General features: G+C 45.3%; 1 protein-coding gene across 1 annotated transcript in view; it reads right to left on the reverse strand.

The window, feature by feature from the left end:
• Positions 1-2,749: 2,749 nt before the first annotated feature.
• Positions 2,750-16,445, reverse strand: part of DNAJC1 (DnaJ heat shock protein family (Hsp40) member C1) — a 121,185-nt gene continuing 107,489 nt past the window's right edge. Inside the window, exons 10-12 of the mRNA XM_044295096.1 lie at positions 14,852-14,900; positions 13,814-14,253; positions 2,750-2,965 (exon numbers count right to left, since the gene is read on the reverse strand). Of these exons, the coding sequence (XP_044151031.1) occupies positions 2,897-2,965; positions 13,814-14,253; positions 14,852-14,900 (558 nt within the window). The 3' untranslated portion in view covers positions 2,750-2,896. The remainder of the gene's footprint in view (positions 2,966-13,813; positions 14,254-14,851; positions 14,901-16,445) is intronic.

Here is a 16,445-nt window from a genome sequence, read left to right on the forward strand (position 1 = left end):
TGGGAAGAGAAGACTTGAGATTAATTTGTTCCCACAGCCATCTCCTTTCCATGATCAAAAAGGTAAGTCTGAGCGATAGCGACCTTCGGATCATAGATCTGAAGTCAATCCGTTCAAAAACTTCAATGTTAATGCATTGGCTCTGTGGAGCCAAACCTTCTGCGAAGACGTCTGTGAATTACTACTCTATTCATATCTGCGTATTTAAAAACAATTGAAAAAGAAATCCGACGTACTGGCGGGTACCTCTGTTCCAAAGCCCACTTCGGAGTGGAGCGTTCCATTCAGAATCGTGATCTATTAACAAAAGCAGAGAGTGGCTACAAGAAGCATCTATTTCTGAAGGACTCAACATGTCCATTAGGGCAGCGGTCCCCAACCGCCGGGCCGCGGCCCAGGACCTGGAAGATTGTTTGCCGCGCCGCAACAATCAGGGCAGACTAACACGGTACTAATGAAGCGCTTCATTAGTACAGGAGGACCAGAAAGCGGTGAAGGATCTGTACTCACCACTTCCTGGTCCTCGGCTCGGCTGTGCAGGGCTGCACACAGAATGAGGTCCCTTTGTGACCTCACACTGTGTGCCGTGATACACAGCTGACAGCATGAGGAAGAGGATCGCGATGGTGACCAGGAGAGGTGTTTTTTTTTGTTTGTTTTTTGCCCTGGGGGCTGACATAAGGGCTAATGGCTCACATATGGCTGTTTGTTGGCATAAGGGGCTGGGGGCTGATGGCTCACATAAGGGGCTGATATGGGGGGCTGATGGATGGCTAAAGGTTGTGGGGTTGATCTGAGGCATTGGGGGTCTGATTGCTGGTCTGACCTGAGGTGTAATGAAAAATATTTTTTCTTATTGTTCTACTCTAACTCCGAAAAATACGGCACAGTGCAGCAGAGACCCTAGTCAGTTTATACAGTCGTTCTATATTTTAATATGCACCTTGCGTTTTGTTATGCACGTGAATCAGTCAGCGCTGACTAGCACCCCCTAAGCCCCTCCCCCTTTCCCCCCCACCTGGTCCCTGGGAAAATGGTCTTGCATGAAACTGGTCCTTGGTGCAAAAAAGGTTGGGGACCACTGCATTAGGGTACATTCACACGACTGTATAAATTTTATCCGCTTCCGATCCGCATTTTGCGGAATAGATGCAGATCCATTCATTCCGATGGGTAAATAAAATGTGCAGACAACATCTAGTTTATTGTTCGCATCAGTGTTTCTCCTCTGCAAAAATATGAAGCTTATACTACTATTGTCCGCACAGATCGGTCCGCAGCCCCGTTCAAGTCAATGGATCCCTAAATTGCGGAAAACATAAGGAAACCATTCTGTATGTCATCCGTTTTTTGCGGATCCGTTTCCGTGTATTTGAAGTCCCTGCTCCCTGACCTTGGTGCTAAATATTCTGTTTTTGCAATTGCAAAATGCAGACACAGAACGGATGCGGAAACACAATGGAAACAAATTACGGACACACGGTTCCGTTATCTGCGGACCGCAAAACGGAAAAGGATTACAGACCTTGCAGTCTTCTCTTATATTTATTTTCAATAACTTTTAAGTGTTCTTAACATGAGTATTCAAATGTATGGGGTTATTGATGGTTGTATCCTATAAGATACATGTATGACTACTGAAATCCAGTCCAGACATTATCCAATGCACAAAATAATGTGGGATTGTGGGTAACGATATCCCATTTATAAAGGAGTGAGGATCCGCTCACCTCAGTTGGCCACTGAGGAAGGGGTGTTAGACCCTGAAACGCGTCTGGCATACAGAGTGAGCGTGGACAAAGAAAAAGGAAGCCTGGAACCAAAAGAAATAAGAAAGAAAGTAAGAAAACCTGCTTGAATCCAAAAGCTGGAAGAGCTGTCGCCAAACAGTGACGTCATTAAAGCGTCTACTCGGTCCCCCGGACAACCAGGTTGCGTGGGACGCCACGTACGGCCAGCACATCACGTAGCACGCTGTGAGTGCACGGCCGCCTGGATACAACGCTGCGGAGAGCAGTGAAGAGGGGTAAGACCGCGCTCGTTTGCGAGCATTACAGAATCTATGAAGCAAGCATAAGTTTTATAATCAATTGCACTGTGGAGTGAACACTTTGGATTTAGCTGACACTTGGTACCAGTTGTGTCTCTTACACGCTACGGAATCCAGCGCAGCATAAACATTGTGCACTGTGGTTTCGGTATACGAGCAGCATCCACGTTTATCCACGTATATTTATAGGACATTGCTGGCACGCTGTTGTATACACAGAATTTTGGGACTTCAATACACCCATAAGAATTCCTCCCTATTGTAGTTTCACATCATTTGTATAGGTATATGTGTGTCTACATGTATGTTTTTATATATTTTTTAGGGGTTTGTTTTTAGACTAATAAAGTCCATTATTCGTTACCTATCTTGTGTTTCCCTTCTGAGTGTGCCCCTTCATATTGCTTACACCTCCTCTTGTTTTCTGAGGTCCTGAGGGTGAGCACCTTATCCATACGGTGAGGGGGTGAGCCGCTGTATTCTTGCAAGTCTTTCATTATTCCTGTAGAGGCGCTGCAGGAGAATTTAACACTTACTGGCAGGTTCCTTAGATCACAGCCAATGGCTGGAGGTCACAGCAGCAGAACACTTATGTGACCAAAGTACCATCGGGGGACTCTTCTAACAAAAAGGGACGGCCACTTTATTCTTTTCCATGTTGTACAAATATTAAAAAGGAGGGAAAAAAACAGTAAACAGTTTATGATATAAAAAATATGTTTTAATTATTACGCACATAAAGAGGCTTTAAAATTCATATATTTAATACTAAGGCACGTAGAAAGTCAAAGAGAATACTGAGGTCTTGAACGTCCATCTTCTCCATGCCACCTCCATCGTCCTGACTTAGCTTTTTGCTTGTTTCCTCTTCTGTATCAGTTCTACCAGCATCTTATACCTACATATACAGTCCTCCTGCAGGGGAAGAAGACACAACCATTACAGCTCATCGTAACCACCAGCAGAGTAATCTGCTCTAAACTACACATGAGAAGCTAAAGAACCATGTACGGCGAGGTGGTATCTGAAGACCCCCGACACCGGCTCCACTGTGTGACTGAGCTCTGGGTACAGCGCATTGTTCTGCAGTGGAGAGCTGACCCTCCTAGGAGTGCGAGTTTTGAGAAGTCCCTGTATCTCAGACTGTCTTCAGTTCTAACAAAGGCAATTTGTGGGAAAAGATGCAGAAAAATGATCTGACTTATCAAGAAATGTGCACTAAAAGGGTCAGAAGAGTGAGGGCATCTACCCGCTATCAGGAGGCCTGACCGCTGACATAGTGCAGAAAGGGGAGAAAACATAACCATTTCTACTGCACTAAACACAACACACAATGAGCGAGATTCATGACAACCGTCTGACAGAAAAACTGACCATTGCTACGAATCAAAGACACCTTTTATTTCATATAGTGCTCTTCAAAATATGTGACTGGTTGCTAAGAGCAGCGAAGAGGTTTATCCGTAGGATAGCCTTCACAAATTCCCTAATGCTGGTTTTCCAATGGCTGTAAAGCATCCGAGGTAGGGCTGGCAGCTATTGATTACTTAAGTAATCAAGTATTCCATCGATTAATCGAGTACTCTATTAAGAAAAACCTTCTTGAAATAACGTATTGATTTATAAAAAACTATATTTTTATTTCTTACAGTGGTATAGCAAATAATTGTTAGTTTTAAATGCACACACACAAGGCTTCTTTCACAGCTGCAATATACATTCTGTCAGGAGAACAGCCGGAATGTACCGTATCGGGTATAGTTGGATACTGACGGCTGCTGCAGCGATGGACTGTAATGGGGTCCGGCCTTGTTACAAGCAATCAAGCTGAGTTTTGGCCGGACAAAAAAAAAACCAAAAAAACTTCAAATAGCGTTTTTTGTATGGACGATACCCAGCATGTATGCTGAAACATGGCTAGATGGCCTGGACCACATTATAGTCAATGAGAGCATATAGTAGCTGGTAGTATCTGGCTATACCCAATACGGTATACTTCAGCCGAAGTTCACTGGCTGCATCTGTCATAGCTGGATGCCCATTGACATGCCCATTGACTGTAACTGACTTCATGCCTTGTCCCCCACTCCCCTAGTGCCATCAGCCCCTCCATTGCCATGTATGTCCCCCCCACTCCCCCAGTGCCATCAGCTCCTCCATGCCATGTATGTCCGAAACCAAAGAAATGGGGGCACACCTAAAATATAATTCAGAGTACATGCCACGGTATCAATATTAGCCAAATAGCCCCCCCAAAAAAAGCCAAGGCGGCACATCTTAAAAAATAGAGCCCCGGGAAATATGCTGCAATGCATGCCAATATGTGAAATATATTTATACATTTATAATAAGTAGGAATCAAAATCAATCCAAAGATATCGCGTTACAAAGATAACAAATAATAAAAAAAAAAGTAGTGGTTTCATTTTAATTATTTGCTATCTTTGAAGCGCAAAATGATCAATGATTTTGATTCTTACTTTTTATATATATATTTTTTTTAAATATATTTCCCGGGGCTCTAGCGCAGGCGCACACTGGCAGTTCTGGCTTGGCGGTTTGGTTCCGGTCTTTTGAATGCACACTGGCCGCACTTCCGGACTGGTTCCAGCACCATGGAGTATAAGGTAATACTACATCCAAGCTTCCCTACCTTATTTGCGATTCCCTACTTATGAATTGACCACCGCCGATTGTGATTAAAATATAATTATGTATGAATATATATTGTAAATAACATCCTGACATTTGAACCCCTGAGGAATCCAGCATTGTCTGGCGATACGCGTGGGGATACTCTTACCTGCACAATCATGCCTGCTTAATATCGGAAAAGATAAGTATCTAGTGCACATATATGTTTATTGATGCCATAATTATGTATACTTTTTACCATATATAAAGGGCACTTTGATGCGGATATTCTATTTATGAATTGTGTGGGTTTGTGTGCTTGACCTATTTTTCGGTCCACACATGGATACATAATTGTATACAATTGATTTTAAATGTCTTGGACTTTGCGTGTCTTCAATAAAAAAAAAAAAATGTTTTTAAGATGTGCAGCCTTGCATTGCCCTGTATGTCCCCCATTCCCCCCAGCGCCATCAGCCCCTCCATGCCAACCATTGCCATGTATGTCCCCCACTCCCCCAGCGCCATCAGCCCCTCCATGCCAACCATTGCCATGTATGTCCCCCACTCCCCCAGCGCCATCAGCCCCTCCATGCCAACCATTGCCATGTATGTCCCCCACTCCCCCAGCGCCATCAGCCCCTCCATGCCAACCATTGCCATGTATGTCCCCCACTCCCCCAGCCCCTCCATGCCAACCATTGCCATGTATGTCCCCCACTCCCCCAGCACCATCAGCCCCTCCATGTCAACAATTGCCATGCATGTCCCCCACTCTCCCAGCGCCAACAGCCCCTCCATTGCCATGCATGTCCCCCACCCCCCCAGCACCATCAGCCCCTCCAATGCAATGTATGTCCCCCACTCCCCCAGCACCATCAGCCCCTCCATTGCCATGTATGTCCCCCACTCCCCCAGCCCCTCCATTGCCATGTATGTCTCCCACTCCCCCAGCGCCATCAGCCCCTCCATGCCAACCATTGCCATGTATGTCCCCCACTCTCCCAGCGCCAACAGCCCCTCCATTGCCATGCATGTCCCCCACCCCCCAGCACCATCAGCCCCTCCATTGCAATGTATGTCCCCCACTCCCCCATCAGCCCCTCCATTGCCATGTATGTCCCCCACCCCCTTCAAATCACAGGTACCAAAATAAACCCTGGGAAATTTATTAGGAGGCATAGGTCTAAAGAGAGTGCGAGTCTGTTTAGTTTATATATAGCCTTCCCTTCTATACCTTGATTTGGGATACAGACATGGGTTGTCCCAGGAGGGCGTTCCCGTATATTTTTTGGTATCATATGGATTTAAAGGTAATCTGTCACCAGCGACTGCGACCAACTGTTTGCATAGACACATTGCTGTGGTTCAGCTGATTAAAACGCAGTTTTTCTTTGTCGATGCAAGGCTTCATTCCTCAGATGTGATATTTATTCCTAATATGCAAATTAGGTCTTTGGTGCAAAGAAGGCATCACCATTGCTCTTGTTGCAGCCTAGCTCCACTCATTTCTGTTGCCAGAGCCTCTCTGGTTGCTTTGATTGACAGGGCCAGGAAATGGCAAAGCAGCAAGGCGTTGGACACAGAAAGGAGTGGAGCTTGGCTGCAACAAGAGCAACGGATGGAGTAAGCCCTGTGGTGTTCCCATACAGCATTTTATGACCACATATTGGCAGTTGCCGTATTCAGGAGAAAATTTATAAATTTTCGGCTTTTGACATGCTTTGTTTCCTGTTACTCCTTGTGAAAATGAGAAATGTGGGGCTAAAGCATGATTTCATTAGAAAAAATTAATATTTCATTTTCACAGCCAAGTGTTACTAAATTCTATCAAATGCCTGTGGGGTCAAAACATTCAATACACCCCTCAAATTCTTTGAAGGGTGTAGTTTGCAAAATGGGGTCACTTTTTCGGAGGTTTGCACTGTAGTGTTAACTCAGGGTCTCTTCAAATGCCACATGGTGCCCAAACATCATTCCAGCAAAATCTGCCCTCCAAAAACCATATGGAGCTCCTTCACTTCTGAGCCCTGCCGTGTGCCCATACAGTGGTTTACGACCACATATGGGGTGTTTTTGTAAACTGCAGAATGAGGGTAATACCATAAATATTGCAGTTTGTTTTGCCGTTAAGCCTTGCTGTGCTACAGGAAAAAGGTTTTCAAATCGAAAATCTCCAAAGAAAGAGAAACTTCACCTCCATTTTGCTTTAATTCCTATGGAAATCCTAAAGGGTTTAAGCTTCTAAAAATAGGTTTGAATTTATGGGTGGTTTCTATTATGTAAGCCCCTCAAAGTGACTAAAGAAGAGGATCTTTCATGGTTTTGTATTAATTTAGATAAATACCTTTACTTGCGGGGTAACCCCCGCTGATGCGGCCACCCTGCCAGATTTTTTTTAAATAATCGCTCCTGCGCCCCCCTGTAATTTTTGTGCTCCGTATGCTAATACTACAGGGAGGAGGACACGCCAGAGTTTATCAATGGGCGTCTACTTCTCCCTGGCTGTAGCGCGATCCAATCACAGCGGAGAGCGTCACAGCCAGGGAGAAGGTGAGCTTTTTTTCTCCCTAGCGGTGACGCTCTCCGCTGTGATTGGATCCCGTCACAGCCAGGGAGAAGGAGACTCCCATTGAGAAACCCTGGTGTCTCCTCCTCCCTGTACCGGTGCTCAGTATTAACATACTGAGAACGAAAACTACAGGGGGGTACAGCGGGAAGGAGCGATATTTAAAAAAAAATATATCGTAAAAGGTATTTATCTCAATTAATACAAAACCATGTAAGGTCCTCTTTAATAACAGAATTGGCCCTTAAAAAAAGTTGACTTTATCTTGACAATTTAAAAAATTGCTTCTAAATTTCCACCTTAAAAGCCAGGGAATTCAAATATAGAAAAGTTTTCTTTTCCAAATTTTCTGTACATTTTGGATTTTTTTGTATATAAAAAAGTAAAAAAAAACACATGGACTCAAATTTACCAGTACGATGTTTCATGAGAAAACGAACTGAGAATAGCTTGGATAAGTAAAAGCATTCCAAAGTTATTACCTTATAAAGTGACACGTCAGATCTGCAAAATAAGGTCCTTAAGGTGAAAAAAAAAATGCTGGGTCCTGAAGGGGTTAATCAAGTGACCAAATTACTGAATTGTAGGATATTAGAAAGGACAGTTGCAGTTACAACACTAGCATCACTGAGGGCAACTTCCTAAAACTTAACCTTTATTCAACATACAAATAAAATACACAAAGTGACGTTGTCCAAAGCAGGACCCTGATAGTTATAGTACAAACAGCTGTCAAGGATAGTAAACAGTCAATGTGACAGGAGGGCAAAAACAGGGACAAGACAAGACCTCAAGGTATACACAGTCTGTCCCTCTTATTACCCTAGTAAAGGCTGCTCAGCCGAGAGATGCACCTTGATGGTAGGTGTACTCTGTGCACGTACCTGAGCTCACCTGTCCTTGACTCGCCCTATCAAATTCTGATACAGCATAAAATGTCGCGGGCTGTGGAGAATAGAGGACGGTTAGCGGAGGGGTAGTATAGTGCAAATGGGACAATGAATAAGGATGTAAACTGTCTGTCCCTATTCTTGCCCTAATAGAAGCTGCTCAGCCCAGAGATGCACCTTGGTGGTAGGTACACTCTGTCCACGTGCCTGGGCTCACCTCTCCTTGAACAACCCTATCACTTCCTGACATACAGTACAAAGTGCCAACGCGTTTCCCCTTCAGGATAACTAAAGGTTCATCAGGGAACAAACAATATCAGTTATAATGGTAGGATATACAATAGGGTAACATAATAAAAAAAATCTGGAGCGCCCCAGACCAGCACAAATCTGTAGGAGGGTAAATAAAGAAAGGCACTTGTAAGGAATATAGACAGACAAGTGCACACAATACCAACAGTCAAACTCACAACTTAATAGAGTCAGGATAACTCGGCTGATGGGAATGGAGCTGTCATTTTTGGCCCCCTGGAGCCCCCCAGCCACGTGCTAGTCATCTGTGAGGATTGGATTCATCTCTGCATCCATTCCCATCAGCTAAGTTGTTATCCTGACTCTATTAAGTTGTGAGTTTGTCTGTTGGTATTGTGTGCACTTGTCTGTCTATATTCCTTACAAGTGCCTTTCTTTATTTACCCTCCTACAGATTTGTGCTGGTCTGGGGCGCTCCAGATTTTTTTATTTATTTTATGTTACCCTATTGTATATCCTACCATTATAACTGATATTGTTTGTCCCCTGATGAACCTTTAGTTATCCTGAAGGGGAAACGCGTTGGCACTTTGTACTGTATGTCAGGAAGTGATAGGGTTGACAGTGATGACAGGTGAGCCCAGGCATGTGGACAGAGTGTACCTACCACCAAGGTGCATCTTGGGATGAGCAGCTTGTATTAGGGCAAGAATAGGGACAGACAGTTTACATCCTTATTCATTGTCCCATTTGCACAGGGCCGTTTCTACAGCCGGGTGAGGGGTGCGACCGCATGTGGCGCATCACTCAGGACAGAAGAGGGGGGCGCCGTCAGCAGGGCCCAGCGCCAGAGGGGGGCCCTTTTTTTTCGGAGGCAGCAGGAGTGGAGAGGAGCGCTTCCATTGTGGAAGCGCTCATCTCCATATTCATCTGTATCGCCGTCTTCAGGAAATATACAGATGAATGGTGCGGAGGAGCAGGGGAGAGGCGTCTCCCTTGCCGTTCCTCTGATAGGCTACAGGCCTATTGCCTGTAGCCTATCAGAGGCTGGTGCAGGCGGCACAATGACGTCATCTCGCGCCTGAGCTGTACAGAGCGGGACACAGGCCGGAAGAGGCCTGCATCGCATCACTGACAGCAGCATAAGGTAAGTATATGTGTTTATTGTTTTTATTATTTATAGGATACTGTGGCAAGAAGGGGGGTGGGGGCCCTATATACTGGCACAATATGGGGGGGGGGCACTAGGGAGAAGAGGGGAAGCACTATATACTGCCACAATATGGGGGGGCACGGCACTATGGAGAAGAGGGGAAGCACTATGGGGGCCACTATGGAGAAGAGGGGAAGCACTATGGGGGCCCTATATACTACAAAAATATAGGGGGGCACTATGGGGGCCCTATATACTGGCACAATATGAGGGGGCATGATGGAGAAGAGGGGAAGCACTATCGGGGTACTATATACTGGCACATTATGGGGGGCACTATATACTGGCACATTATGGGGGGCACTATGGAGAAGAAGGGAAGGAGCACTATGAGGGCATCTAATGGGGGCCCTATGTACCGGCACGCATTATTGGGGGGCTCTACGAAGAAGTGGGGGGTGGGAAAGGAGCACTATGGGGACCCTATATACTGGCACTCATTATGGGGGGTTCTATGGAGAAGGGGGAAAAGGAGCACTATGTGGGCATTTACTGGCACGCATTATGGGGGGGGCACTATGGAGAAGTGGGAGAGAAGAGCACTATAGGGGCATTATATAGGGGCATTTAATACTGGCACCCATTTTGGTGCTACTATGGGGAAGAGGAGCATTATGGGGGCATCTATGTGGGGCAGTCTATAGGGGCATTTTATACTGGCACATTATGGAGGACACTAAGGGGACGGGGAGAGGAGCTCTATATAGGAGTATTTTATACTGGCACAAATTATAGGGGCACTATGGGCACCTAAGCTCAACTGGGGGCACCAAGTGTTTTTTCTAGTGGCACACAGTACGGGTCATTAGAACACATGAGGGCATTCTGGGGATATTGGCTCTACTGGGGGCACTAAGATTTTTTTTACTGACACACAACGGGGAATTTTTTGTACTGGCGCACATTATAAGGGGGCATTTTTATACTGTCACACATTATAAAGAGAATTATTACTACCAGGGGCATTATGGTGGGCTTTATTACAACTGGGGGACTATGGGAGCATTATCACTTCTGGGACACAATTACTGTTGGGGGCACTGTAGGAGCACTATTACTACCAAGTGCACTCTGGCACAGAATTATTACTATTGTTGGGATTTTGGGGAGCACTATTACAGTAATTTTTTAGAGCATCGTGTTCCAATAATAATTGAAGGGGCGCCATCTGTGTGTAACTAGTATTTTCAGGGGGTTTATCAGTTTATGCAGTATAGTTTTGGGGGTGCATGATGGGATGTTGAGAAGGTGGGAGGATGATGGAAAGGTAGGAAACTAAGAGGCCTGTCAAACTCTGCAGAGAGAAGTGATGGCTGAAAGAAATCATCATGGCGGTCTGGTCTGAATGGAGAAGATAAAGAAAGAACATCTACATCAAAGGAGGCGTCACGGGATGTAAGAGGTATGTGGACCTGTATTAGGCTACTTTCACAACTGCGTTAGTGATTCTGGCAGGCTGTTCCAGCTGAGAACAGCCTGCCGGAATTCACTAGATGCTGCTCTGCTGGATGCAGACTGAATGCCCGCCGCCCCCATCAACTACAATGGGGTAACGGCAGATATCCAGCCACAATCTTGGGGGGGGGGGGCTTTTTTGATGTTCGCCCTGTTGGTAAATTTCCCTAGAAACTGCCCTGCATTTGCACTATACTACCCCTTTGCCCTCTTGTCCCATTAACTGTTTACTATACTTGACAGCGGTTTGTACTATAACTATCAGGGTCCTGCTTTGGACAACGTCACTTTGTGTATTTTAGATTAGACAGATTCCCCTTTAATACGATAGAGGGAACTATCCAGTTCATCACAACCATGAAAGGGGTTTGTAATTTGAATACTTGTGTCCTCCTTAATAGGGCAGGTGCTGGAGCGCCTTCCATTGTGGTGGGGCGTGCGTGTTGGTAACCATGGCCACAGTCATTATAAGGAACAGAGAGCGCAGGAAGAGAAATGAGAAATTCTGAAAACTGCTTACAAGGAGCAAATATGGACGTCTGTCTATAAGCCGATAGTGTAGTCTATAAGCCGAAATCAAAGGAAAAGAAAGAAAACACACTTGACTCTACTTGAGATCAAAGGCTCTGCCGTGAGCTCTAATGGCTTTCATGGTGGCCTCTTGTTGGTCACCGAAACCTTTGTGTTTTTTTAATATTGGATGAAGCCAATGAGTAATATCAGCCTGGGGCCGCTCCTTCAGGAAGAATGGGACATTGTTAGGTAATAATCTGCCACATATGTCTATCACATCTGATGAACTACATGTCATCTGCTCACGCTGGCGCTGGTTGAGTGTCAGCATCCCCAGGGTGATACTACCTCTGCTGGAACAACCGAAACTTACAGTAAAAATAGGTGAAAAATGTTATCACCAGATAAAGACGTCCAATTAAAACAGGCATACTGCCTGGTGGGGTTGACTGCCGATTCTAACGATACCTTATATCGCCATTCAGGAGACAAATCAGTTTCTTGTAAAAGGCAAATTAGGCCTCTGGAGCACATCGGGGCTGGCTCAACACTTCCACTGCTGAAGACACTTCTGCCTCCCCACTGACAGGGTCAGAAGTCTCATCTAGCCCTGTGTTCCTGCACTTGCGCCACTGGTCCGCGTATCGACACATGCACAGAGGGTCTTATGATACTTCCTAGGTCTTATGATACTTCCACAGAGGGTCTTATGATACTTTTTTTCATGCAATTTCCTCCTTTTAGGCCTAGATAGGGCGCTAGATCTTTTTAAAGATCCCAGTCTTGTATGAAGACTTATTGGCAATGCTCCATGAAAAAGGAAAATGCAAAGCGGTATTGCCCAAGAAATAAATCTCACTAGCGCCACCTTGTGGTAGTGGCTCCCTATGAGTCAAAATCGGAATATGACAAGGGAAATTCCAAGCCAAATATCCATCCATAGACAGCTGTTTTGGGTTCTTGCCACTCGTCAGTACAGAGTAGGATTCTGGCTGGCTGAGTGCAATGCCTTGGCAGGGTGCTCCTTAAGGCTGGGTTCAGACCTGAGCGTTTTACAGCGCGTTCCTACGCGCTGTAAAACGCTCAACAGGCAAGAACCAATGATTCCCTATGGGAATGGTTCTCACCTGAGCGTTTTACAGCGCGTACGATCGCGCTGTAAAACGCCCGACGCCCCAAGAAGTACATGAGCTTCTTTGGGGCGTCTTGTCGCGCGTTCCCGCCCATAGACTTCAGCGGGAACGCGCGACAATGGGCGTTCGCTTGTCTCTGTATGCGCGATTGCAAACGCCCGTACAATCGCGCATACAGAGCGCTCCATCGCGAACGCTCAGGTCTGAACCCAGCGTAAAGAGACCAGTCCTGTGTGGATACTTAATGGCAATGCTCCACGGGAAATGAATATACCTCTTTACATTCTCCTTTTAAGCCAATTTCTTAAAATTTACATAATTCAATAACGTACTATGTTCTTCAAGTGGAAACAAAGGGGAAGATTTATCAGGATTGGCATCGCTATGCCAGTCTTCATCCCCTGTGTGCCGGAGTGATAATAAATTATTTGCATAAGAGGCAGATGCAGTAAAATAGGCACATCTCTGGTCCTCCATGCAACAGAAACTGAAAGCTAGGAGCTGGCATATAACTTACTAAATTTAGACTTCATAACAAAGAGTCTTTTTCTTACTGACAATCAGCCAATCAGCTGTTTGAGATGATAGTGGTGCTCGCAGTAACGCCACGGCCTTCTTGCTACACTGGACTAGGTGTAGATGATAGCATTGGGGGGGGGGGGGGGGGGGGGGGCTGATGGCACTGCTGGAGGAACGGATAGCACTGGAGGGGGATTTGATAGCACTGGAGGGGAGCAACTGATGGCATGTGGGAGCTGATGGCACTCTTCTCATTAGTGATTAATCGTTGGATAATTCGGTAAAATACTTGATTACTAGAATAATCAATTGCTGCAGCCCTACTTCAGGCTGGATTTACATCACAGGAACAGAAGAAAAAAAATGATAGGAAAGCATGATGGAAGGCAATGAATCCCAATGACTATAATGACTTCAGCTGAAGTTCCGTCATGTGTCTGTCATTTCACGGGAATTTATCCTGTTGCGTGCTGCGCTATACTTTCTGGCACATTTGATGAAATCTATTATTGGAACCTTCACAAGAACATTTCCCTCCCCAGAGATGGCCCAGCAGCGGCTTTGTAAAACATATGTCATTGTTACCTTAGATTTCCCCGGGACACACTTGGCTATTTTATCCCATCGTTCCGCTGTCCCCTTTGGATACTGCTGCAGAGCCAGCTCCAGGAGCTTCTGTTGGTTCTGAGTCCACATGTCTTCTAATACTCGGCTTCGCTCCTTCTTTCTGCCCTCATCATCACTGTCCCCCACCATTTCGGCCTCCTGCTCTGTATCAAAGTCTCTTTGGCGCCTGCTTCTCATCCTTTCCTCGGCCTCTTCTTTGGCTGCCAAGGCAGGGTCGATAGTTTTCATACCCTTCCTTTTGCGGGCTCGTGCTGCTGTCACTGGGGCCTCACCCTGACAAGCGGAGACGTCCCGTTCCTCGTAATCAGGATCATCTTCCTCCCGCTGAGTGATTAGGCTGTCAGGTAAAGTCACATTCGCCTTTGCTGTGCATTTTAAATCAGATAATCTGATGGTGCCTAAAAAAAGAGCAAAATTCTAAATTATCCCGTTCTTGCTTCTAGGGCAGAACTACAAAATAATCTGAAGCAGATGACTGTGCAGAAATAAACCGCTACGACACACGAGACATTGGAGCATGTGTTAAGTTGGTATTTTTATTTGGTCGGCCGTTTTCAAGGTTTGCCATCTTGATAATCTAGAATACGTCAAATTAAAAGGCTTAATATAATAAACCCTTTGGACAAGGGAAAATTAATGACGCTTTCCTCCCAAGATGAAACCGTTTAGGCTATTTTCTCACTATAATGAACCATACTGCAACTTTAACATCTTTCTCTTATTTTGTCCACCTGCAGTGTGCAGCAAATTCAGGAAAACTGCAAGAAGAAAGCGACATGAGTGACATGTAGAGATGGCGATGGAGATTCAGAGAATGACTCGCTTGTGCATTCATTTTGCGATGTACGTAAAATCCCAAATTCACCACGTAGAGAATGAGCAGCATTTAACGCCCCAGACTCTGGATAAGCTGGAAAGAATTTTAATGTCTTCCTATATTTTCCATACAGCCCCAGATATTTTCTCAGTAAACGACTGTCTACAACTCATACGCACCTGGAGCATGGGAACCAAAATCCTTCGCCTGCTTTGCCTTTGTTGTTACCTACAAAACATAAGCGAAAAAAGTCGATTATATTGATTATCTATAGATAACAGATTCTGTGAAGGTCGACTGTATACAAAAAAACGTTCCCATGCAGGTTTTTATGAATTCACTCCGAAACAATATCTTCATCAATGCGTGAGGAACATTTAAGGGGATGCCATGTGCAATAAACTACTTTTCACGCTAAAGTTTATTTTCTTCGATTACTCTAGCTTCCTTTCCTCTTTGAATTATAATTATTATTATTTTTTTAATGTACCTCATTTGCAGTTTTCTCTCTTATCCCCCATGCTTGACTCCTACTTCCTGGTTTATCATGTCTCTGCTGTCCCATCATGCCTCAGAGCAGCGACATGTGACATCAGCAGGACATGGGACACAAACCATGCCCCCTGTTCTTTCCAATGACGCTCGTACATCCTACATTACAAGGCTCAATGCTGGAAGTAACTGAAAACCAAAACCGATTTGCCACAGGGTGCTAGGGTAGACTAAGAACTTTAGAATAAGACAGTTTTGATAAATGGTGGTATTTGGGAAAAGTGATATAACAGCTATATCTGTTTGACGGGATACATTTATATCAGTGGCAAAAATCCCTTTAAATATTTTTTTTCAGCCATGTTGTTAATTACCTAGTACCTAGATTGGTTAGGGATACTATTAAAACAAGGGGAGCAGCTCAAGGATTGTAAAGCCGGGTCTCCACAACCATCATGAGATGATGAGAAGTGGTGCAGGAAGCACTTATGTACCAAGTAGTGATGGGAAGTTCGGATCTTTCAAATGAATCGGTTCATGAATCGGATCTTCGGTTCACTTCCTGAGCCGGCAGAAGCAAGTGAACTGAAGATCAATGCGCATGTTCAGCTCATCGAATCTTCGGTTCACTTGCTGAGTCGGCTCTCAAGTGAACCGAAGGTCAGGAGGGACTGGCTCTGGCAAACACAGCTCTGCTGCAGTGGAGCAGACTGTGATAATTGAGAGTTTTAGTTAAAAGAATTGTCACCGAGTCCCTACCAGACTTCCTGCTCTGCTACAGCATGTAGCAGAGCTGTGTGTGTACAGGGTGCATGTAGCAGTGTACCATGATGCTACACTGCTGCATGTACCCTGTACACACACAGCTCTGCTACATGCTAGATTAATGCCCCCCTTCCCCCCCGGACGGACTTACAGGGAGCCGCAGAGCAGGGAGCCTGGCAGGGACTCGGTGACTCACGGTTCTTTTAACTCAAAAGAATCAAATGAGTCTCTGACTCATTCGATTCTTTTAACTAATAGACTCAGCCGATTCTCTGAGTCCCTGCGACTCCCCCTGTGCTGGTAGCCTCTGATTGGTTGGAGGGCGGGGCTAGCGTCCACTGGCTGCCTCTGATTGGTTGGAGGGCGGGGCTATTACACTGGCTGCTGCTGCCTGTATGCTGATCTGACTGAGCCATTTCATTCGGATCGGCTCAGTCAGAGGAACCGACTCTTCCGGATCAGTGAACTGAATCGGTTCAAAAGAACGATTCGTTCATGATCCGGACATCACTAGTA

This window comes from Bufo gargarizans, chromosome 5, assembly GCF_014858855.1.
Source record: "Bufo gargarizans isolate SCDJY-AF-19 chromosome 5, ASM1485885v1, whole genome shotgun sequence".
In the NCBI taxonomy this organism is placed as follows: Eukaryota; Metazoa; Chordata; class Amphibia; order Anura; family Bufonidae; genus Bufo; species Bufo gargarizans.